The sequence below is a fragment of the Mercurialis annua genome, linkage group LG7 (genome assembly GCF_937616625.2).
Source record: "Mercurialis annua linkage group LG7, ddMerAnnu1.2, whole genome shotgun sequence".
Taxonomy (NCBI): Eukaryota; Viridiplantae; Streptophyta; class Magnoliopsida; order Malpighiales; family Euphorbiaceae; genus Mercurialis; species Mercurialis annua.
Window position 1 is genome coordinate 3539203 of NC_065576.1, and position 22231 is coordinate 3561433.

Sequence of the window (22231 nt, forward strand, 5' to 3'; positions counted from 1 at the left end):
CAAGAATAACACGAACCCTGATGAAAATTAGGAAACCGCAGATGGCCAATTCGAATTCATTGATGGTGCGAGCGGATCTGAAGTCGATTTTGGAACTAATTGATTCAATTTTAATTCAGCTTCATAAGAAGTTATGGATGTTGGAGTGATCAATAACTTAAAATTTTCCATGCACTTTTTTTTATTAGGGGAGTGGTGACAGACCGTAATGGTAAAGAGTAACCTGACAAAATGGCTATGTTCAATTGTTCATGCTTCTAATTCAAATACTCAGTTAATGCATCAAGTCTGGAAATAAACATTAGGCTTATATCTTTGGTTAGCCAAATACATGGATCTTCTTATTTCCATATACTTTTTTGTGGAAAATGTAAAAATGGATGCATACACTTCATTCGCATGAGTAAGATGCTACATCAGATGTCTTAAACCTCTTCAATGCACCCCCAGCATGATCAGGTGTATATAATTTAGTATATTTCAAATACAAATAGTTATTAAATTAATTGTTTTAGAGTTTAACATCAAGGTTATTAAATGTCTGAAATTAATTTTTAATTTAAAAATTTCAATCTTTTAAATTTAGTTTACCACAAATTTATCATGTGCTTATCATAAAATTTCTTTTAGTTTACTAAAAAATAATTTTCTATTAGATTACTATCGGTTTACTACTGGGTAAATTGAGAAATAACATATTCAAATCATTGATGTGAGCATGCTTTCATATTAATTTTACTATTGCAACTCTTGATTCCTAAACTTAAACTCTCATAATTATGCATTTTCCCTCTCTATTCATCAACTTTGGTGGTTAGAAAGATAAACTTAAACTACCATAGATTTTTTATTGTTTTAACATAATAAACCATTTTAAAATTTCATTCAGTACAAAATAAGTTTACCATATATTTACTATTAGTTCACTAACAGTTTATTAAGGGTCTACTGTTGGGTTTTTTAAAAAATAAATTACTATTTTTTTATTTTTAAATCATAAAATATTAAAATGAATTATTACCTAGTTTACTATCAGTTTATCAACAATAGTATAAAAAATATACTAAATTAGTTTCAACTTTATTACTTTTATTTTACAGTAAAAAATAAATTTATTATTAATTTATTATCGATTTACTAACGGTTTACTAAACATTTGTTTACTATTAGTTCACTAACAGTTTACTAAGGGTGTATTATCGATTTACTTAAAAAATAAATTACTATTTTTATTTTTTAATCATAAAATGTTAAAATGAATTATTACTTAATTTATTATCAGTTTACTAACAATAGTATAAAAAATGTACTAAATTAGTTTCAACTTTATTACTTTTATTTAAAATAAAAATAAGTATACTATTAATTTATTATTGGTTTACTAACGGTTTACTAAATATATGTTTACTATTAGTTCACTAACAGTTTATTAAGGTCCACTATCGGTTTACTTAAAAAATAAATTACAATTTTTTATTTTTAAATCATAAAATATTAAAATGAATTATCACTTAATTTACTATCAGTTTACCAACAATAGTATAAAAAATGTACTGAATTAGTTTCAACTTTATAACTGAATTAGTTTCAATTAATTTACTATTTTTTACTTTCAAATTATAAAATATTTAATTTTTACTTTCAAATTATAAAATATTTAGTTTACTATCAGTTTACCAACGTTATTATAAAAAACGTACTAAATTAGTTTCGATTTTATTACTTTTATTTTGCAATAGAAATAAGTTTACTATTAATTTAATACAGTTTCAGTTTACTAACAGATTACTAACGGTGTACTAAATATCTGTTTTATTATAAGTTCACTAACGGTTTATTAATGGTCTACTATGCTTTCAGTCATTTCATGTTGGATTGGCTTAAAATCTGAGTTTCAGAATTATAAAGCTATAATATACTATTTTATTAAGTTTACTATCACTATTATAAAATATGTATGAAACTAGTTTCACTTTATTTACTATCAATTACTCAACAAAAATTTACTATTCGTTTATTCTAATTTACTAAAAAATAATTCTGTTATTAGTAAACTAAGAGTAATTCAATAGCAAACTACGAATATTTACAAATAAAAAAATGAATAGATTTATCAAATGAAGTATGCAGTACACAATCTTTTTTTGTTAGAGACAATTCCCATCTACCATATCAATCCTTGATAACTTGCTTCTGGGCATCATCGAAGTAGGTTGCAGTTTGAGCAGGAACACCAAATTAGCAAATAAACAAAAGCCATCTCTCAATTCTAGCACCATCATACAAGTTGAAAGCCATTTCAACATTATCGGCGCGTCCGTAGCAATCAATCATATAGTGGAATTTTGATCCATTTTCCAGAAATAATTTAGAACGATGTCCTTGTTTTTGTGCAAGTGACATGGAATTTTATTCATAAAAAAAGTGACATGGAATTTAAAAGGCCCGACTGCACACAAACTTAGCCCACCCTCTTTATCACCTGAACAAACAAATTCTTTATGGCTCATTCTTTTAATAGCATTGATAAATAATTACAATTCAAATTCACAAAACTCTCCTTAAATAGTACAAATCACTCAACTCTGCACAATAATCATCATTAATTTCTAAATGGCACACACCCATCAGTATCAAAACCAAAGAAAAAGTAGCACCAATCAAAATAAGCTCAAAGCTTCACTTGGATAAAACAACAAACAGTTGGTGAGCTATCTCATGTTTAGAACAGACGAAAGAGATTTGATTAAATATTCGACTGTCAGATTCACCGATCTCATCATCGTCACTCTCAACAATCTCGACGTTGTCGTTTACTCCAAGCGAACTCAAAAACTAGCAGATTACTTCTACCAACAATGGCCAAGTAATGGCAGGCCATTAAAGGAAGAAAAAGACCGTGTTGAGAATAACATGTTACCTAGAAAAAAGAAGCTGTACATTTCAATATATTGAGCGGTAAAAACATCAAATAAGAACGTGAAAAAGAAATGAAGAAGAAGAATGTCGTATTTTTGTGGCGAGCCATGCCCAGTCGTATTAGTGAGATTATTTATGTGTTTAACGGTGGTGTGTGTAATTTCCTCTTTATCATATTAATGCAAACCATTAGTTATTATACTTTAGATTTGTTGCATCTATTAAATGTTCATGTTAATAATTTTTTAATTTATTATTAATTGATTAACTATTAAAAGTTTCATGGTCATTGATTGATTAATTATGAATAAAATAATTATTAATCGTTAAAAATATAATATAGTTGAAATTTGAGATGAATTGGGAGTTCATGAATTTGATTTGAATAAAACAACTAATATTTAAAAATTTACTAATACACTACAAATACATTAATCAATATTGTGTGTACTTATATTTTTAGTAATTTTTCTTGTATTATTGCAAATATGGATAGATATATAAAACTAATGGGACGGCGGTGCTGAATATTTGATATTATTGCCAATTTACTAATTGTTCAAGTTGTAGTAAGAAAAAAATTTAATTACTCAAAAATTTGTAGTTGTAGATATGGTATAAAATTCTATAAAATAGGTGAGTATTTTAATTGTATTGAAAGTAGTTTCAATTAGCTAATATTTAGGTAGAATAGTTAATATTGTATAATAATTTAAATAGTGTTAAGGATATTAACGTAAATGTGCCTTCCCCCCAATCCGTGCTTTTATATATAGTATAGATTTAGTACAATATATTTTTACAATATGAGAAATATGAGAAAGGAGATAATGTTACATTGACCATTTTCACTTATTATGTCATTTCACCCGTCTATCCTGATATTCGAGTTTTATATTATCATAGTCCCTAAATTTTATTTTCGGCCTATAAACCCCCTAAATTTTAATTTGGTGATCACAAAAAACTTTTTGTCCAAAAAATAGCTAAAATACCCCTAAATAAAAAAATAAAAAATCGAACCAAACCAAACCCAACCCAATTATATCTAAAACTACCCATCCAATCCCCTAACCGCCACCCATTTACCCACGCAACCTAACTGCCGCCACCCGCCGCTGCTCCACCCACCACCGATGCCGCCTCACCCATCCACCGTCGCTCCACCCACCCGTTGACTCGTCTTCTTAGGTGAGAAGATGACCAGTTGGTTCGTCTTCTAAGGTGAGAAAACACTCAGTGACCAAAACAAATCCGAAGATAGCAGAGGTAGCAGAGGTAATTTTTGTCGGATGTGTAGCGGTGGGTGGGTGGGTGTCGATTTTAAATTTGATTAGATGAATTTAGGTTTGATTAGGTAGTTTTAGGTTTGATTGTTTTGAGTTGGATCAGTTTAATTTTTTTTTAATTACACATTAACTATGAGTATTTTAGTCATTTTTTGGGCAAACGGATTTTTGTGATCGCCAAATTAAAACTTAAAGAATTCGCTGGCCAAAAACGAAGGGACTATGGTAATGGAAAGCTCGAATGTCAGGGATGACAGGAAAAAATACCCCAAGCGTGACAAACGGTGTAGAACACGTGAAAATCAGGTGCCTGCGAAACAAAAATGAAAAAGAGATCTACACCAAGACTTAAACACAAACCTTAAAGTTATGTGTTTTATCCTGAACAGTTAAAGCAGTAAATTTTAAAAATCTCACAAGTTAGGTAACTCAGTTTAAAAGTAAAAAAAATAGTATAATGAGCGTATTTAGTAAGCCTGAAAGACTCGCTTATTTCATTTCTCTCTCTTTTATTTCAAGCTTTTTTCCAGGGTTTTCTTTTCCAGGGACTTTTTCTTTCTTTTTACTTTCAACTCTCAGGTCACCTTGAAATGGCAGAAACCGTCAAGACCGAAGCGGCAGAAGACGGAAATTTCGACAGAGCGACACCGTTTCACGAAAACAAATCGAAATCTGTTGTTCTTGGCGGTGGCCGTGGCGGTGACGAAGAAGAAGAAAACGTAACGCTGGCTCAATTGTCCTTCTCTTCTCCGTCTTCTAGTCCTTTGCAGCCTACTCCTCTCGCTTCTTCTTCTTCGGTACGTTTCGTTTTAAATCGAAAATGTCAGTTCAGATCTGCTGTTTTTCGTTTGATTTTCGGTTTCTGTCAAAAGAATTTAACAGGCTGTTTAGCAGGCTATTAAAATGCATGAAACGATGTCGTTTACTTGCTAATGTTTTCGATTTGCGGTTTTCAATTCTTGATTTCAGGTTTTGGAGAAAACTGAGAAACGTATTAAATTCAAGAGACGCTACATAGATTCAGATTCCAAGATTAAGCATGTAAGTCTGCTTTCCTTCGCGTTTTCCTCGTCTTTTGCATTTTTTCGAGGTTTATTGTTTCGAAATTGTGATTTTCCATTTGTTTTTGTATTGAACAGGCAATGACAGGTCATGCAGGGAAATGCATATGGTCGGTTGAGATTCTGAAATGAAATGTGTTTTCATATTTTAAGCTGTTTCAGTTGTCGAAATTTTGTTTTATTTATGATAATTCTGATCTTGTTTTGTGAAGCTGTAGGCAAAGTAAGCCTGCAATTGATAGATCAACGACTCACGGGGAATTTAAGTCTGCTGCCATGATTCGAGCGGAGGAGATTCAGTCAAATCTAGAGTCGACGTACCCTAGCTTTATGAAGTCTTTGGTTAGATCACATGTTGGTAGTTGTTTTTGGATGGTAAGCTTACTGGAACAATAGGAAGTTAAGTTATTTTAAGAAAATAACCTTGTCGTAGAAATAATGTTGCGTATCTATTTTCATATTAGTTAACTATTGCTACTGTTGTTACTATTAACAGGGACTTCCTGGACCATTCTGTAGAGCACACTTACCACGTGAAGACTCGGTTGTTACTTTGGAAGATGAAGATGGGCAAGAATTCAGGATGAAGTACATTGGGTATAAGACAGGTTTGAGTGCTGGTTGGAGGCAGTTTGCTGTTGCACACAGATTGCTCGAAGGAGATGTGCTGGTCTTTCAGTTAACTGGACCTTGCAGATTTAAGGTGATAATCTGACTTGCCTTTAATATGTCCTTATTTTGTGATAATTGTGAAAATGAACGTACAAATCTCTAATGAAACATACAGATTACATAATGACCCTCATGACTCCTATGATATCTATGTATATGCTAAATCACAGGGACAATAGCAAGCTGACATATCTGGATGTTCCTTTGTAAATTACATTGCAATGGAAAATGATTTATTTTCTCTTGTGACTTTAACTTTAAATTCCAGGCAGAAGTAACTCAATTACTTGCATTAAAAGAAGTCTGCATACTTATGTTACACGATCTCATGAAGCACATTTACAAACACAACGAAAGGGATAATAATGATAATGCTTTTTTGTGCTTCCACCGATCTCCTATCAAAAACTGACAAATGTGTGATTGTAGAGTCAGTATAAATGGGATAGATAGAGGGCAAATGGAGTATATAGATTTGAGATGCTCTATATATTTTAAGGTAGCACACAAAGTTTTATCTGGAAAGGAAATTATTCATCAGGATATGAGATTAGTAGAGGTCAAAACTAAATGTGAAGGATGAATAAGACAGCTAGAAATTTTTTGATCTTAGAATGAACGTGTCACATCACATGTATGAGACTGGTGAAATGGGTAAGATTTTTCATTGATTAACTTGATTAGTGTTCTCAAGCTCCTTCGCTTCTATCGTCAATTTTTCTTACTACTTGAAAAGCTGTATGGATCAACGCATGGAGTTACCTTTTTGTTTCCTTGGTTTGTAGTTGAGCACACAGCATAGGTAGAGCTAGGGCTGTGAACTAGCTGAGCTAAGCTGAATGTAGTTGCGCTCTGACATGTTCAAGTGTTCTCACTGCATTTTCACCTAAGCTCGTCAACTTCTAGAATAGTAACTCTCTAAATGCAGACATACCTTGCTCAAACTGATGATTTTGTTTGTTAGAACTTAGACGTTTTCTTATTTTATTTACTTGAGTCTGTTTTACCAAGTAGACGTGTTCTTTAATCAAGATTTTGTTTTTAGTAATCTAACGCTCTGAGTTGGCAATTCTCTGGAATTCCAACCTACTCTCATTCTGCTCTCATATGTAAGGAAAACATAATTCATGAGGACTTGCACACCAGAAACTTCCATGAGGTGTAACACATTGTAGGGGTCATTACCTTGAGACTCTTGAACAATAACTCATCAGCTTTTATCATTGATATGGAATGATACTTTTATCTGCTGATTACCTTTGAAAAATATCTTAAGGCGATGTCAACAAACAGAGAAGTTGTGAAGCCTGGTTCTAAGTGCTAAGGTCTGCATGTAGGCTATTTGAAACATTAGAAATCACCTATAAGTTCCTGGAATGCCAAATTCTTCCATTTAATTAACAAGCAAGAGCCCAGAAGAGTTGTTGATATGTTATTTTTGATGTATAATTATAGGATCACATTGGATCCATTTTCTTATCTGATAAGGTTAGCATAGTCATTGCTTGATCTGAAGATGTTAGTTTCCAGTAGAGTATGCCATTCTTAAGCATCCAGAATGTTCTAGAGGGAAGAAATTTTATCTAATAGTAAGAGCCACAATTTTCATACTCCAACTTACTCTTTAAGTTTTCAGCCACTGCACGAGTGATTTGAGGCAGTTGTGCCAAAGAAGTCGATGGAAATAACAAACAACCACTAATTTTAAAGAATCTGGAACATTTAGTTAGAAATAAAAGACTATTTGAGGCTTAGTGACTAGTGGCTGTAGCTAAGAGCATTCAAGTTTTAGGCATGGCCTTTGGCATGACTACATTAGCAACATGTATTATGAAAAACCATGTTTGGTTTGCTGAATAGAGTATATCTATTTATAAAGAATAGAATAGTCAGTCTTTCATTTTTGGGAAAATACTTATTCCATAAAAATTATATAATTATATAATTCCATGGAATTGCTATATTTATCTAAAATTTGAACAAGAGCAATGAATAGCTGTTTTATATAGGATAGCTATTGTATTCCTTATCAGTTTTATGAACTAAGTGGCCTTAGTTTTGTGACATCGTCTCCCTTTACCTTATTTGCTTCACTCTGTCAAAGTTAGAGAAACATTTTCCTTTTGTTGATTGTGGCTAATATGTAATAGCACACTTGGTTTTTATCTGGAATAAAGAAGAGGTGGCATTTGTGTAGGAGGGAGAGAGATGTGAAACTCTGCATCTTGTATTTTCTTGCAGTTTAGTTCATTGTTTTATTCCTCGGTTCAAACAACTTGGCTGAAGTATTTGATTTTTCTTTTCTTCAGGTGTACATAATAAGGGCAAACGACTTGGCTGAAGTTGACGGGGCTCTAGGCCTGCTAACTTTGGATCCTCATATTAAACAGAATGATGCAGGCAAGTTGGATGATATCCGTTTCTTGCATAATTTCTAGATTGTATCTAGTTTTTAACAAATCCGTGCGGTTTTTCAATTATGATAAAGCAGAAATGGCAACGGTACCCTGTATAACTGTAAAGAGAAAAAGACCTAGGTCACTTCCGTTGGCCGTTGTCCAAAAGAAGAATAAGAAGTCTAGCCGCTCAAAAATATCAGTCCCAAAGACTGCACGAGCAGCTGAGCAGTCAGAAAATGATAGTGAAGAAGTTGGTTCAGAAGTTCTAGAAGGCTTCAAATTGTCGTCGCCGGCTCTTCAATTCGAAGACGTAACAAGTTTTGAAAATTTTAACATTCTGGTCGATGGTTTGGTTTTGGATTCTGAATTATCCGAAGAAATCAGAAGGAAATACTACTCTCTCTGCTGCAGTCAGAACGCGTTTCTTCACGAAAATCTCATCAAGGGTATAAATTTTAAGTTAATTGCCGGAATTATTTCCGAAACTGTTAATATCGCTGATGCTATTAGAGCTTCTAATATTACCACCTCAAGGGCGGAATTTGATACGTGGGACAAGACTCTGAAAGCCTCTGAACATTTTGGCATGAAGATCGGATTCTTACGCGCTAGGCTGAGTCGACTTGTAAGCCTTGCCTTTGATTCAGAAGGTGCCTCAAAAACTAGGAGATACATAGAAGCAAGAACTGAAAGAGTTCACACAGAGGATAAAATAAGAAGTCTCGAAGCAAAGCTCGAGGAATTGAAGGCTGCTCACGAAAGATATGGCGCTGACATTATGAGTCTCAAGTCGAAAGCTGAAAGCTACGAGATGAAGTTCCAGGAAGAAATTCTCGCGCCGTGGTAATGTATCTCTAATTATGTACCATTAATGTATTCTATTTTGTGCCTTGTTTTTTTTTTATTATTATATGTAAAAGTTATAATATTACTCAGTGACTTGTCTGGATGAAATGACATGGTTGCAGATATAAGGGTGGATGATGTAAACGTTGTTGTAACATGCTCGAATTTTTTCTTAGGATTTAATTTATGCAGATAAAAGTGTTAACAATTTAGGTTTTTTCTTTTCTTTTCTTTCTTTTGAGTGCTAAAACATTGTTGTAACTTTGTTGGACATTTATACTTGCTAGAAATAGTGTTTTAGCTTTGAGAGGAATGTTGGATACCCTCTCTTTTTTCTGGAATGGAATCGTATGGGCCTAAATTTATCTCAATATGATTGAGAAAGTTTTCTTTTTATATAGTTTTAAAAAATTACTTTATTTTCATGCTATATTAAATACATTTACATCTCTTAATATTAAAAATAATTTATAAATAATTTTTTTATTCTTTTTTTAATTAGGAGTTCATAAATGGACTGCACAATAGAGAGCTAGGTCTTCTGCTTTTAAATTTACCAATAGTTGGAATCGAACTATGCACTTATGATACTCTTAGACCTTACTTGGCTCAAAACTATATAAAATTCCTCAAGAAATTAGTAAGCATGAAATAAATAATAATTTTACTTGATTTAATCACGAACTTTTCAAAAAGTTAGTACTTTATTGTTTAACAATTGAACTCTAAGGACAAAATATCATCATTAATTAATTAAAATAGTTATATGCAAAAATATAATTGTATTTTATATTTATTTAAATAGGACAATAGAATTTATCTCAATGTTTTCAGCGATATTCCTCTAGTCAAATGGAAGTTGAACCCTTAATATTTTAGAAAGTAGAATGCAGAAAATGAATCAAACAAAGAGGGTGTTTGTTTCAGCTTTTTGGTGGAACTTTTAATTTTTGCTTTTCACAAAGTTCCATCAAAATATTTGATGATAAATATTTTGTAGTTTTTTGAAACATTTTGAACCTCCAAAAGCTGTTATTTGAAAATCTCCATTTTGGAGCTTTTTGTCAATAGCCGATAGTTGTTTCAATATTTTTAACTATTTGGACAAAATTACCCCTAATAGAATATATCGTTTTTTAATATATAAAATTATTTAAATTATTTTCAAATACTCTAATATAAATTATATAAAATTATTTCATTTATATTAAAACAACTATAATTTGATAATTTTTTTGAATTGTGTTTGGTAAATTTATCAAAAACAATATCTAAATAAGTTTAAACTAAATATTGTTTTTTATAAAAAAATAATTATTAATATTTTTGTTAATTAATATATTCATAATTTAATAAATAGAAATAAAAATTATGTCTTTTACGGTCATTTTATATATAAACAATTATAACTAATTAAATCTCACCAAACACGTATATCTACCAGCTATCAGCTAACAGTCAACAGCTAACAGCTAACAGCAACCAACTATAAGAAACTGCTGAATCAAGCAGCACCCAAAATATATACTTTTCAAAAATTATACTTTTTTTACCCCCATTCAAGCAAAGTTGAAGAAGAATTATTACTTGACTATTTTCTCAGTGACTATATTTAAATCAATAAAAATTAAAAAGAGTACCCTCATTTTTTTTATTCTCTTTCAAGTTTCAACATCTTGAAAGCCAAAAAGAACTACTACTTTACACTATCCAAAGTACCATGACATGAATAAGATAAATAGATTCAAGTCAAAGAATAAACAATCACTTGAACAGATCCAAAAATAATTTATATTAGAATTTTTTTTCAAACATAAAGGATTAATTAATTAATTGAAAATGAGTACAGATCTACCAATAAAAACTAATGCTCCACAAGATACAAGAACTCAAGTTCTTCAACTGCAAACATTTTGTACAAAATCACAAAACAGCCAAAAATACCAAACTACTTGTGGAAGGCATCCAATTTAACAATTAATCATAGAGCAAAACTCCAAAATCAAAACATAATAAAAAATTTAAACCCACCACTAACACAAAATTAAATCTCTTGAAAATTTACCCAAAATTTCTCCAAATCATTTTCTATATCCCAATCTCCACATCTCTATGACTTGACCCTCCTTCCTCCTGCAACATAAAAATAATTCACACAAATCCAAATAAGATTAACACTTCACAAATTTTTTAATTTTCAAGAAAAAAGTTACAATTTACTCCAATTTTTTTATTTTCTTGAAAATTAGAAAAATTGGTATTATATATACATGTGAACTCAGAAACTCAAAAAAAAATGTACAATTTAGTCCAATTTTTTTTATTTCTTGAAACTTAGAAAAATGGGAGTTTATTATATATATAGCTGTGAACTCAGATTTTCACACAAATCTAAGTAACATTGACTCACAGATTTTATCATTTTCAAGAAAAATATTTACAATTTAGTCCAACATATATATTTTCTTGAAAATTAGATTAAGAAAAGGAATATACTATATATATATTTACCTGTGAATTATGAACTTCCTCATGCCTTGAATTATGATCAAGAACCAAAGAACCATCAAAGCTTGTTTTATCAACTTTCTTGGACCCAATGTGGCTTCTTTTAAAGCCAAGAAGACCCTTCCATCTTGTTGAAGAGCCCTTAGGTGGCTTAAGTGAGATTGAACCATTATTTTTATAATCATCATCATCAACAAGAAGCTCATCTCTAATAGTAGTAGTTCTTTGCATTTTGTTCCCATTTTCTTTAAATGGTACAAATTTACCCTTACAAAAAAGCTCATCAGCACTCATCATTGAGTAACTTGTGACTGAATTAAACTCAAAATCAGCTGATGATGATGGTGAGGCTCTAGTTTCTTGCTTGATAATTTGTTGGGAGTCTGCAAAGTCATTGGAGAATGAGATTCTTGGACTGATTGGAGGGCAATATTGACCTTTACTATGATCTGAGTTGTTGTACATGGTGACTAAACATGCCATGGAATACTCAAAACTCCATTAAAAATATGAGAATGAGAATGAAATAATAATAAGCAAGGGAGATGAAAACCCTAATAAGAAATGAAAAAAAGGGGACCCTTATGTACTGTTTTTAAACCACCAAGTAGTGTTTGTATTTATATTTGGGAGGTATTGTTGAAGCAGTAGTGAGTGATAATTTTGAATTGATGTTATTGATATATGAAAATGCATGGCTTGACCAAGATGTTGATGTTTTTGTCATGACATGTTAATTGAGTATTCAATGATGCTGGCTAGCTCTGTTTTTTAAGTTTCAGTTTCTTCATTTAAATATTTTTCTAACTGTATATATTGTGGATTGGTCAAAATTACTCTTAAAATATTAATTTTATCTGTCATTTTAATTTAAGGTAGTTAAACCAAATGTATTAAAAAATGGAGTAATAGTTTTATTTTATCTTAGTGGTGTCAAATATAAGATTCATTCGAAATATAATTATCTCCGACGCACTCCGTTTGAAAATGTTATAAAATTCATTAAATTTGAAGAGTTGATAAGTATAAATTTATTTTATTTTATATATTTAATTAATTAAACGATATCGTTAAAAATTGAATTTTTAACTTATAAAAAATTATAATATAATATTACAGAATCAATCATTTAAAAAAATATAAATTCTTAGATGAGGCTCTTATATTAGTACTACAAAATCATATATTATGAAGGTGTATAAGGTGAAGCACTGAAGCTACCAAGAAACTACTCTCTTTACCGCGGTTAGCCTATAACTTGTGTCGGACAATAACAAGAATAACAAGAGCACATATGAAAAATGGTGGAGAAAAGAAAGTTTTTGGAATTAATTACTAGCAGATATTATAAATGCATGTTTGCTTTGAATGGTAAAACTAGTTTGATTTTATCCATGCAAGTAAAATAATATACTTATTACCAAAGTAAGTAAAAGGTCAATTGCAAAATAAATCATTAAATTTAGCGTATTTTACAATTAAAACACAAATTCAAAATTTGGCAAAATTAATCACTAATTTTCAATTTTTAGCAAAATCGGAACATCGATCTATTTTTCATTGAAAAACAATGATGTGGCTACCAAAACAGTGAATATTATAATGTCAACCTCAGCATTTTTTTTACCGCAAAATTGTTTGGTGTTTTAATTTTGTCAAATGCTAAAATTTATGTTGCAATTACAAATCACACTAAAATTCACGAATTAATTTATACTTATACCTAAAAAAAGACACCCATATATATATATATATATATATATATATATATACACACACACGCCACAAAAACAAAAGGCATGTACTCCACACCCTGTTAGTGTGATTGAAATAAATTTTATATTTCTCTTTTTATTTAAACTTTTTGAAATGGATTCCTGTATTATTATTTCTATTCAAAGTAAGTCCCTCAATCGGTTTTTTTGATCCGACTTGACACCGTGTACATTTTCTGTGATGACGAGAACGAATGTACAAATTTTAAAATATAATGACTCAATGTATACTATTTATAGTGGAGAGGCCCAATTCAAGCAAATGTGATAGTGTATGGACCTAAATATATATTTTGCCAAAAAGATAAGAATGTGATTAATGGTAATATAGAAGAATGGGGTAGATAGACAAAACTATTTAAACATTCTTAATGGTAATATAGAAGAATGGGGTAGATAGACAAAACTATTTATTGAATTGAATTGAAAAGAAAGCAAGAGAAGTAGTATTTAAGGGATGGGACATGAAACTTTTGAACAAGTAGAAATGGTTTTACTATTTTAAGCTATAGAAGATGAGAGTTTTAATTTAGTGAGACACACAGTATGCACTTGCAGAATCCAGAAGGGTTTTGGTGGCATGCTTTGCCCTAATTTGACCCTTTTTTGACTTGCTTCTTAATTAATCTTCAATTTCTGAGCTGGCAGATACCGACCCATCAATGGGTCCACGTGATCATCCCCTTTCATTACTTTTCACATTTTGATAATTTAATATAAAATTAGTGCAATTTTATAATTTATTCAAGATTCTATTTGCTCTTGCATCAATCCCATTTAACCCCAAATTAATCTAATTTTTTTTAAATATCAAAACAAGATTAAGACTAATTAATAATTTAGAATTCTAATGATATAAATATCGTACAACATTGTACTAGAGCTTCAAGCGATGCCAAAAATCCTACCTCTCCGTGGACAAAAAAACTTTTGATTATGTGAGAGTATTAAAGTGGTAGCATGTTATAGACCATTGTTTTAATTAAGAACCAAAATAAATTGGTCGATTTATGGAATTAAGAAGTAATTTAGATTGTAATAAATTTTAAACTTTTTTTTAATAAAACTTAGACTTGATTAATAATCCAAAACAGTTACATTTGTGAGGAATTCAGGGAAGTGACTATACCACTCCTAATGACCTGACATGGAACATGCATTTTGCGCTAACAAGTGCGCTGCTTGATTCGCAGATCGTCTCACGAAAATAAAATTAACATTACTAAACTGATTTGCCAAATATAAACAATAATGATGCTAAAGAAATTAATCTTTGCGATTTTTTTATAAATTAATTTGATTTTAAATAAATTTATAAATATATATATATCAATTTGATTATTTCATTGTAATTTTATTTATTTTTTCTTCTCGTATTTTTTTAGTGAATTATCAATCATTTTGAAAGAAAAAAAGCATGTGGTCATCTCTAACCGTCAAACACTAATTTACCCTTTTTTATTTTTTTCTGATATTATTTTTATTTAATTATTAGTTTTTTTGAAACTATTTAATTATTTTTAGAAAATGGAAATGAAGCATAGTACAATTGCAATGTAAATGGAAGAAAAGGCAATAATGAGGCATTTTATGTCTTCTTCTTCTTCCAACTAGTCACGTGACCACGTGCAGTTACTAGCAGGCCTCTTCTACAAAGTTCAGAAATACGGCAAGCCAGAACTCCAACTCACCTGCCTTTTTACAAATTAATTTATTTTCCTTTTGAATTTTAACAGAAAAAGCATATATGGATTGATGTTCTATTAAAATCTTTTAACTAATATTTGAAGAATCTTATGTTATTTATTACCTCTCATTTTAAAATAAATATTAAAAAATGTTTTTATTATTTTACTCTTACTAAATCCTTGAATTTTCTATAGAATTTATATAGAATTTAGAAAAAATAAAGTTAAATGTAAATATATTTTAAAATATAAATTAAACTTTTAAAATGAAATATTCCAAAGTTATAAAAAGTAAAGCTTCTAAAATAAGACGACAAATATTATTTTTAAAATTATTTGTTAAACATTAGGTTTAATTAGGGGTAGGTTAAACTAATTTAATTGATTTGAATAATTTACTTTACTGAAGTTTGATTTAAAAAAGTTGAATTACTAGTTATAAAAAAAACTTTTAATTAATTTGATTAATTTGGTATATAAAAGAATTTCCGTTTGGCTATAGTCAAGAATATTAAAATATTAATTAACCAAAATAACCAAATAGTATATTTATATTTGTTGATTTAATGGGATTAGCGATTAATATGTCGGTTAAATATATATTGTTAACACTTTTATAAATTTAATTAAATCAATTTCAAATAAAATAGTTTGGTTTTAAAAGTGAGTTTGCTCACCCTACGTGCACTTGCATTAAAACCTTTTAGCAAGATACGGTATCCAATTAAATACAACTAATTACTAGTTGGCAAGGTCCAAATGCATGTGTTTTGGATAGATTTTGGAGCCTAATCCTGATTTACATATTTTTTTCCCTTAATTCCAAAGACCTAAGCAAGACTAAAGCCAGAGTTTGTCATTGCAATCTAAAATATTCATTTTCTGCATGTCTAGGATCAAAATCTTAAAGATAAATAACAGATACAATAGCCAATTGAGTGAGTTCAATTAGTATTAAAATAATAAAATTCTGAATTCAAATTTGCGTCGAAGCAATTTACTAGACAAGGAATGAATAAGAGATGCAACGAGTGTAATAGTGGTCTAATTTATATTCTTGTGAGGGTTGTTTGTAGATATAGGTTGAGTTTATATTTCCACACCACTATATATTCTCCCTTCGGTTTATTATATTTATCGCATTTTTCCATTTCACATAAATTATTTATATTAATTACCACTAATTTTATACTTGACTAGTCCTTTTAACCTTACTAAATTATTTATTGCTAGAGATAAATTTAGAAAAATAACAATTACTGTTTTTTTGGAATTCTAATGTGATAAATATTATGGACCGAAAGAAATTTTCAAAGATCCATTGGACCTTTAATAAATAAATAAAAAGGTAAAAACAAATGTAGATAGCACTTAAGGAGGTGAAACAAAAACTACGGTTTACCAATTAATCTGTTTATAAATAAATAATACACACCAGGGGCCGACCATCCTTACCGATTTTTTTTTAAAAAAAACACGGATATAGAGCGTTTTTTTTTATTTAGGGGGCGGTTCCATAAGTACTAGTTACCGACTTAAAAGTGTGTTTACCGTCGTTTTATTTTTCTTAAAATAGCCGAACGTGAAAACTCCGACGCTCCTAAATTGTAATCCTTGTTTCGTCCCTGCATACACACACATATATTATTCAATTCCCAACAAATTAAATAAATAGGAATAAACTTACAACTTTTAAAAGGTTTGAATATATTTTTAAAAAGTTAAAAGGGTTTGATTTTTAAATATCATTAGGACTTTAAATTATTAACCCGTTAAATAGTATTTTTATGAATAACCCGTTAAATAGCTAACTATTTTAAACTTTTAATTTTAAAAGTTACAATATCATGGACTGTTTATAATAAATCAGTTAATTGGTCATTGTCCAACTTTAATAGTACTCCTTTGATCACATTTTAAAAAAAAGTATTGTTTTAGATGTTCCATTTTAAATGTCTATTTTTAGTTATTGTCACATTTTAAGTTAAATCTTATTTTATTATTCAATTAAAGAATTAATATTTTAAAATAAAATTCACAAGATGTTATTAATAAAATGAGTTTAAGTGAACTGAGGATAATTGAATGTTTTTCAAATATATCTATAAAAAATATTGATTAATAAAAATGAGTTAAGAGAACTGAAGAAAATTGAATGTTTTTCAAAAATATTGAGACTTTTTTTTTTTATGAGAGAAGGGTATAAATAGGATAAAGAGTTAATAACTGTAAAATTAAATTAGTAATGGGGTGATTAAGATGAAAAAGAAGAGTTGGGGCGATAAAAGACAATATTTAATTTAACTTGTAGCTAAAGGACATGGGCTGTCATTCACATGGTAAAGAGTAAAGAGAGGTTTGGCAGACGAATGGGGTAATGCCACTTGGTGCATATTCCACATCTCAATATATGGCTGCGTTTGACCACTAGTCAAACACTCTTTTTAACTTAATCAAATCAATCATTCAACAAAATAAAATATCCTTTACCATTCCACATCTTTCATTTTCCCGCCAATAAAATATCCTTTACCATTCCTCCAATTTAGCATACATTGGGATGTAAACGAACCGAGCTGTTCCGTGTTCGCTCGATAAAAACTCAATTTTGTTTAAATATCATACTTGAAATTAGAGCAGAGTTCCATCACGAGATGGAAAAAGGGATTGGAAGGGTGTCTCGTTTTTTAGAAAGTAAATTATAAGAGCATCTTTATTGTGTGTTGTATTTTTACATTATTTTTAGTAAAAAAGAATAGCAAAATGCTATATATAACATATATTATTGAGTTTTACTACATTACGAAATGCTAAATTCATAATTGTATACTGATTGATTTCTTTTTAAATACAATGAATGCAAATATTCACCTTATTTTTTAAATAAAATACAAATTTTTTTCACTCTAAATAAGTACCTTAAAATTAATTCGTCAACTGTTCAATTATCTAAGCATATAGATGATTTTGGTGAATATGTAGACTCAATTTATTGTGCTGAGAGTATTGCACAAAATCTAATAAGGAGTAACTGAGTGAAAGAAAAAAAAACTAAATACTAAGCAAATTTTATGGCAAATAAGTTTTTAACATGATAATAGTTGTTAATGACAATTTTATAATTAATTTAAATAATATAATACCTCCTCCGTCCCAAAACAATAGTCCACTTTCATTTTTTCACACAGTTTAAGAAATACAGTCATTGCTCTAACTTTTCACAAATTTATTTTTATTTTTCCTACCATATTCTTATTAAATATTATGATATAAGCTAATAGCAATAAATGATACACTTTAGATAAGGGTAATATGAAAAATAAACACTCTAAATTGTGATTTATAAGAAAAGTGAGACTATTATTTTAAGATAAAAAAAATAAAGAAAGTGGATTGTTTTGGGACGGAGGCAGTGGAATGAAAATACATTTTTCACTATAAATATCAAATTAGAGCATTGTGAAATTGATTTGGTATTGAAATGAAAATGCTATAAGTTCGTTTTAGTTTATCTTACTAATTAAGTTTTTGTTTTTAATATATGGCTGGGCTTCAAGTGAACAGGCTTCTAATCAAAATTGGTATGTAAACTTTAGGCTTTAGGCCTGAGCAAGCCTTGCCGTCCAATTTGTTCATTTTTTCCCTCTCGATGTTAAATTTGATTGGAAAAGTTATAAAAATGACATAAAATTGGTTAAAATTTTGAAGGATATAATTATTTAATTAATATGTTTCTAATTTTTATTTTATATCTTTTTTTTAATTTTGTATGTTTAGTATTAGAGATAAGTCAATTATGTATTTTGTAGAAAAAATAAAAGCATTTTAGGTAACTTTCTTTTTTGGATTTAAAGTATATTTTTAGAATTAATCTTTCTAATAGTTTTATAGTTTTTTTTTTAAAAAATGAATTAGTTAAATTGAGGTTAGTAAATTAAAATACTTCAAGCATATATATTCGATTTCCTCTTCTCTCATTTTAATAAAAAAATTAGTAAATAAGAATGATTTAATTACTTTATGTTCAAGTGACATAATAGCAGACATTTATATGGTTATTTTATTTGAATGAACTAGAAGGCAATAATAATTATACATCCATATTGCATCAAGAAAACAGGATACATTAGTAAATGAGATGAAATTGAAGACAATTCAAGCCATAGAAATTACTCAAACCTTGAACAAAATAAACATAAAATCACATTGAAATGCACATAAGAAAAATTAAGTGCTTAAAATATTGAACATAAATCCTATTACCAATAATTTTCATGAATTTTGACATGAAAATATTGTTGAGCATAATTAACAAGCTTCTCTATTTCTTTAGGATTGTCAATTTGGCCATTGCAATTGATATCAGCTTTCTTCATTGCTTGTCTAGACTTCCACCAAGAAAACCAAATCCTCATGCTATCAAGTGCCTCTTTTAGGTCTTCGCGGCTAAGACGCCCGTCGTGATCTTCGTCGAATTGCCGGAGCCACGCCTTGAATTCGCCCAGGGTCATATCGTGGCTCGGCTGCACTTGAACACAGCACATGATTGCCATTTCTTGATATCTTGGTGCTGGTAGGTAATTAATAATATATGCAGAATTGATTGTGTAGGAACTTGTAGTGATAGAGGCAAAAAAAACATGCTGTAATACTTGGTATTAGACATGGGCTAGTGGTGGGTATTCTTTTCTAAATGGAGAATAGAATCAATATGGGCAATCAACTTTATATTTCTTTTTCTTCTAATGGGCATCTTTAGTCATTTCATTTGGATCAAATTTCTTTGAAACTTTTTATCCTCTGAATCATTTAATTAAAGAAATGCAAATTATCCTTCGAAAATATTGAAAAAAATGTTTCTTTTAATAATATAAAATTAAAATTTGAATTTGAGATTTTTATATTGAAAGATAATGGTGACTAAGGTACGCATAGAGAAATTAAAAAAACCTCTGTTTTGGTGAATTGGGATATAGACATATTGCTACATTAGCATTAAGTACATTCTAATTGTCCAGAATATTTAAATGTTTTTCATCTTCTTTAAAAATTAATTAGTCTTTTATTTTCAGCAATTTAATATAATTTTAATATAGTAAGTTTAGTCTAAATAATTGTTTAATTTGACATTTTTTTAGGAGAATATCACAAAAATACCACAAAAATGGCTCAACATTTCATACATTGTCACCTAACTCCATTATTTATCATTCCTACCACAAAAGCACAAAAGTTTACAACAAACACCATTCCATTAAAAAGGTGACACATGGCAAACATGACATTATCTTAATAAAAAGGAATAAAAACAGCTAGCACATGTGATTGGCGTGTCAGAGTGCGTCAGCGCGCGTCATAGCGCGTCAGCGCGTCAGAGCGTCAGCCAATAGCACGCAAGCATCAACAAATTATAGACACAGTTTTGTAATATCATCTGATACATCTCCGATACATCTCCGATACATCTCCGAGATATCATTGATACATTCTCCAAAAAAATAAAATTGACAGTTTTTTATTTATCTTTTAAAAATATATTTTGATTATATATCGTATTTTATTATTCCTGTATATTTATAAATATAAAAAAATCCACAAAATTATTCAAAGTAATATTTACAAAAATTAGAAAGTTAGTTTAATTAACTACAATAAATAATTATGTATCAATGATGTATCAAACAAATATATGTAAAAAATATATAGTGTGTAAATTTAATAAAAATGTATAAATTTAGTAAAAATGTATCTATCATGTATCTATTTAAATACATTTAAAAATATATCTATCGTGTATAAATTATGTATCAGCGATGTATTTATTAAATACATTTAAAAAATGTGTCTATCATGTTTATATATATATTTTTTATAGAATTTGACGATGATTTATTTGAATATATCAGATATGTATCCACGCTATAAATAATACTCCAACAATGGCAGTCCTTGAAACTATAGAACTTGACAAATCAGAAATGTATCAGCGATGTATTAAATATGTATCATATATGTATCGCCGATATATTAAATTATATGTTTGATAAGTTCTCAATTTTATTGATACACGGGCCTAACTTATAATAATATATATCACATAGAAATTATGTATCACGGATGTATCTATTACGAATATTTAAAAAGTATATATGTATCAACGATGTATCTATTTAAATATATTCTAAAAATGTATATCTCATGTATAAATTATGTATCAGCGATGTATCTATTAAAACATTTAAAAAATATACTATCATGTTTAATTTTTTTTTTGATAAATAACAATGTATCAGCGATGTATCTATTATACATAAATTATGCATATGTTAAGTATATTTAAAAAATATATTTATCATGTATAAATTATTTATCAGCGATGTATCTATTAAGGTAAATTTTAAAATACCTACGCGTTTGGCAAAAAAAACCTATACGTATGTCGTTTAACTATTTATTTTTAAATAATAAATCAATAATCATCTAATATATCTAAGATGTATTAAAATGTATCAATCATGTATAATTTATGTATCAACGATGTATCTATAAAGTACATTAAAAAATATATCTATCATGTATAAATTATACATCATAGATGTATAGATTATACATCATAGATGTATAAATATAATACGAACCGATCAAATTAGACAATTGAATCAATTAAATAGACTAAAATAAAAAATAACAATTAAATTGGTTAATTATACTTTAATTTTACTACATCTAATTCTTTTTCTAGACCCAAAATGTCTCCACTTCTTATCTAACTAATGCATTTATTTATATTTTCCACACATTCTCCATAGCCATAATATCTACATAGAAGAATTTTTTGGTGGCAGAATCACCTAATTTCCTCCAAGTCTTATCTGATGGCATTGTAAAACTATTTACACTTCTTCCATGCAACAAAAAAATCCAAAAACTCAACAACACGGAATTGTTCCATCATTGACTGTCTCAATTCAAGATTTTGAAAAATAGAAATTAACCTACATACGCGTCGTTTAACTATTTTCTTTAAAAATTATAAATCAATAATTATCTAATATATTTGAAACGTATCAAATA

The 22231-nt window shown here is 29.0% G+C and overlaps 2 protein-coding genes across 3 annotated transcripts; one reads left to right on the plus strand and one right to left on the minus strand.

Moving 5' to 3' along the window:
- The first annotated feature begins 4682 nt into the window (after positions 1-4682).
- Positions 4683-9398, plus strand: LOC126656379 (B3 domain-containing protein Os01g0234100-like). 2 transcript variants are annotated; one of them, XM_050350937.1, is made up of 7 exons: positions 4683-5005; positions 5178-5249; positions 5348-5379; positions 5482-5644; positions 5766-5972; positions 8251-8341; positions 8433-9398. In XM_050350937.1, the coding sequence occupies exons 1-7, from the start codon at positions 4799-4801 to the stop codon at positions 9185-9187; spliced, it is 1527 nt and encodes a 508-aa protein (XP_050206894.1). In that variant the 5' UTR covers positions 4683-4798; the 3' UTR covers positions 9188-9398. The 2 variants fall into 2 exon arrangements, with proteins under 2 accessions (XP_050206894.1, XP_050206895.1); XM_050350938.2 differs by having other exon boundaries at positions 5488-5644.
- A 1563-nt stretch (positions 9399-10961) lies between these two features.
- Positions 10962-12354, minus strand: LOC126656081 (uncharacterized). Its single transcript, XM_050350552.2, has 2 exons — positions 11698-12354; positions 10962-11319 (listed from the first exon to the last, which is right to left on the minus strand). Exons 1-2 carry the CDS (start codon positions 12175-12177, stop codon positions 11275-11277), a joined length of 525 nt encoding a protein of 174 aa, XP_050206509.1. The 5' UTR covers positions 12178-12354; the 3' UTR covers positions 10962-11274.
- Positions 12355-22231: the final 9877 nt, after the last annotated feature.

What these genes read in the sequence shown, in the direction of transcription:
- LOC126656379 (XM_050350937.1), top strand. Translation starts at nt 4,799, where the DNA reads ATGGCAGAAACCGTCAAGACCGAAGCGGCAGAAGACGGAAATTTCGAC. An exon ending in CAGATTCCAAGATTAAGCAT is followed by an intron (nt 5,250 to 5,347) that starts GTAAGTCTGCTT and finishes TGTATTGAACAG; the next exon opens with GCAATGACAGGTCATGCAGG. An exon ending in TATTAAACAGAATGATGCAG is followed by an intron (nt 8,342 to 8,432) that starts GCAAGTTGGATG and finishes ATGATAAAGCAG; the next exon opens with AAATGGCAACGGTACCCTGT.
- LOC126656081 (XM_050350552.2), bottom strand. Translation starts at nt 12,177, where the DNA reads ATGGCATGTTTAGTCACCATGTACAACAACTCAGATCATAGTAAAGGT. An exon ending in AGGAAGTTCATAATTCACAG is followed by an intron (nt 11,320 to 11,697) that starts GTAAATATATAT and finishes TTTATGTTGCAG; the next exon opens with GAGGAAGGAGGGTCAAGTCA.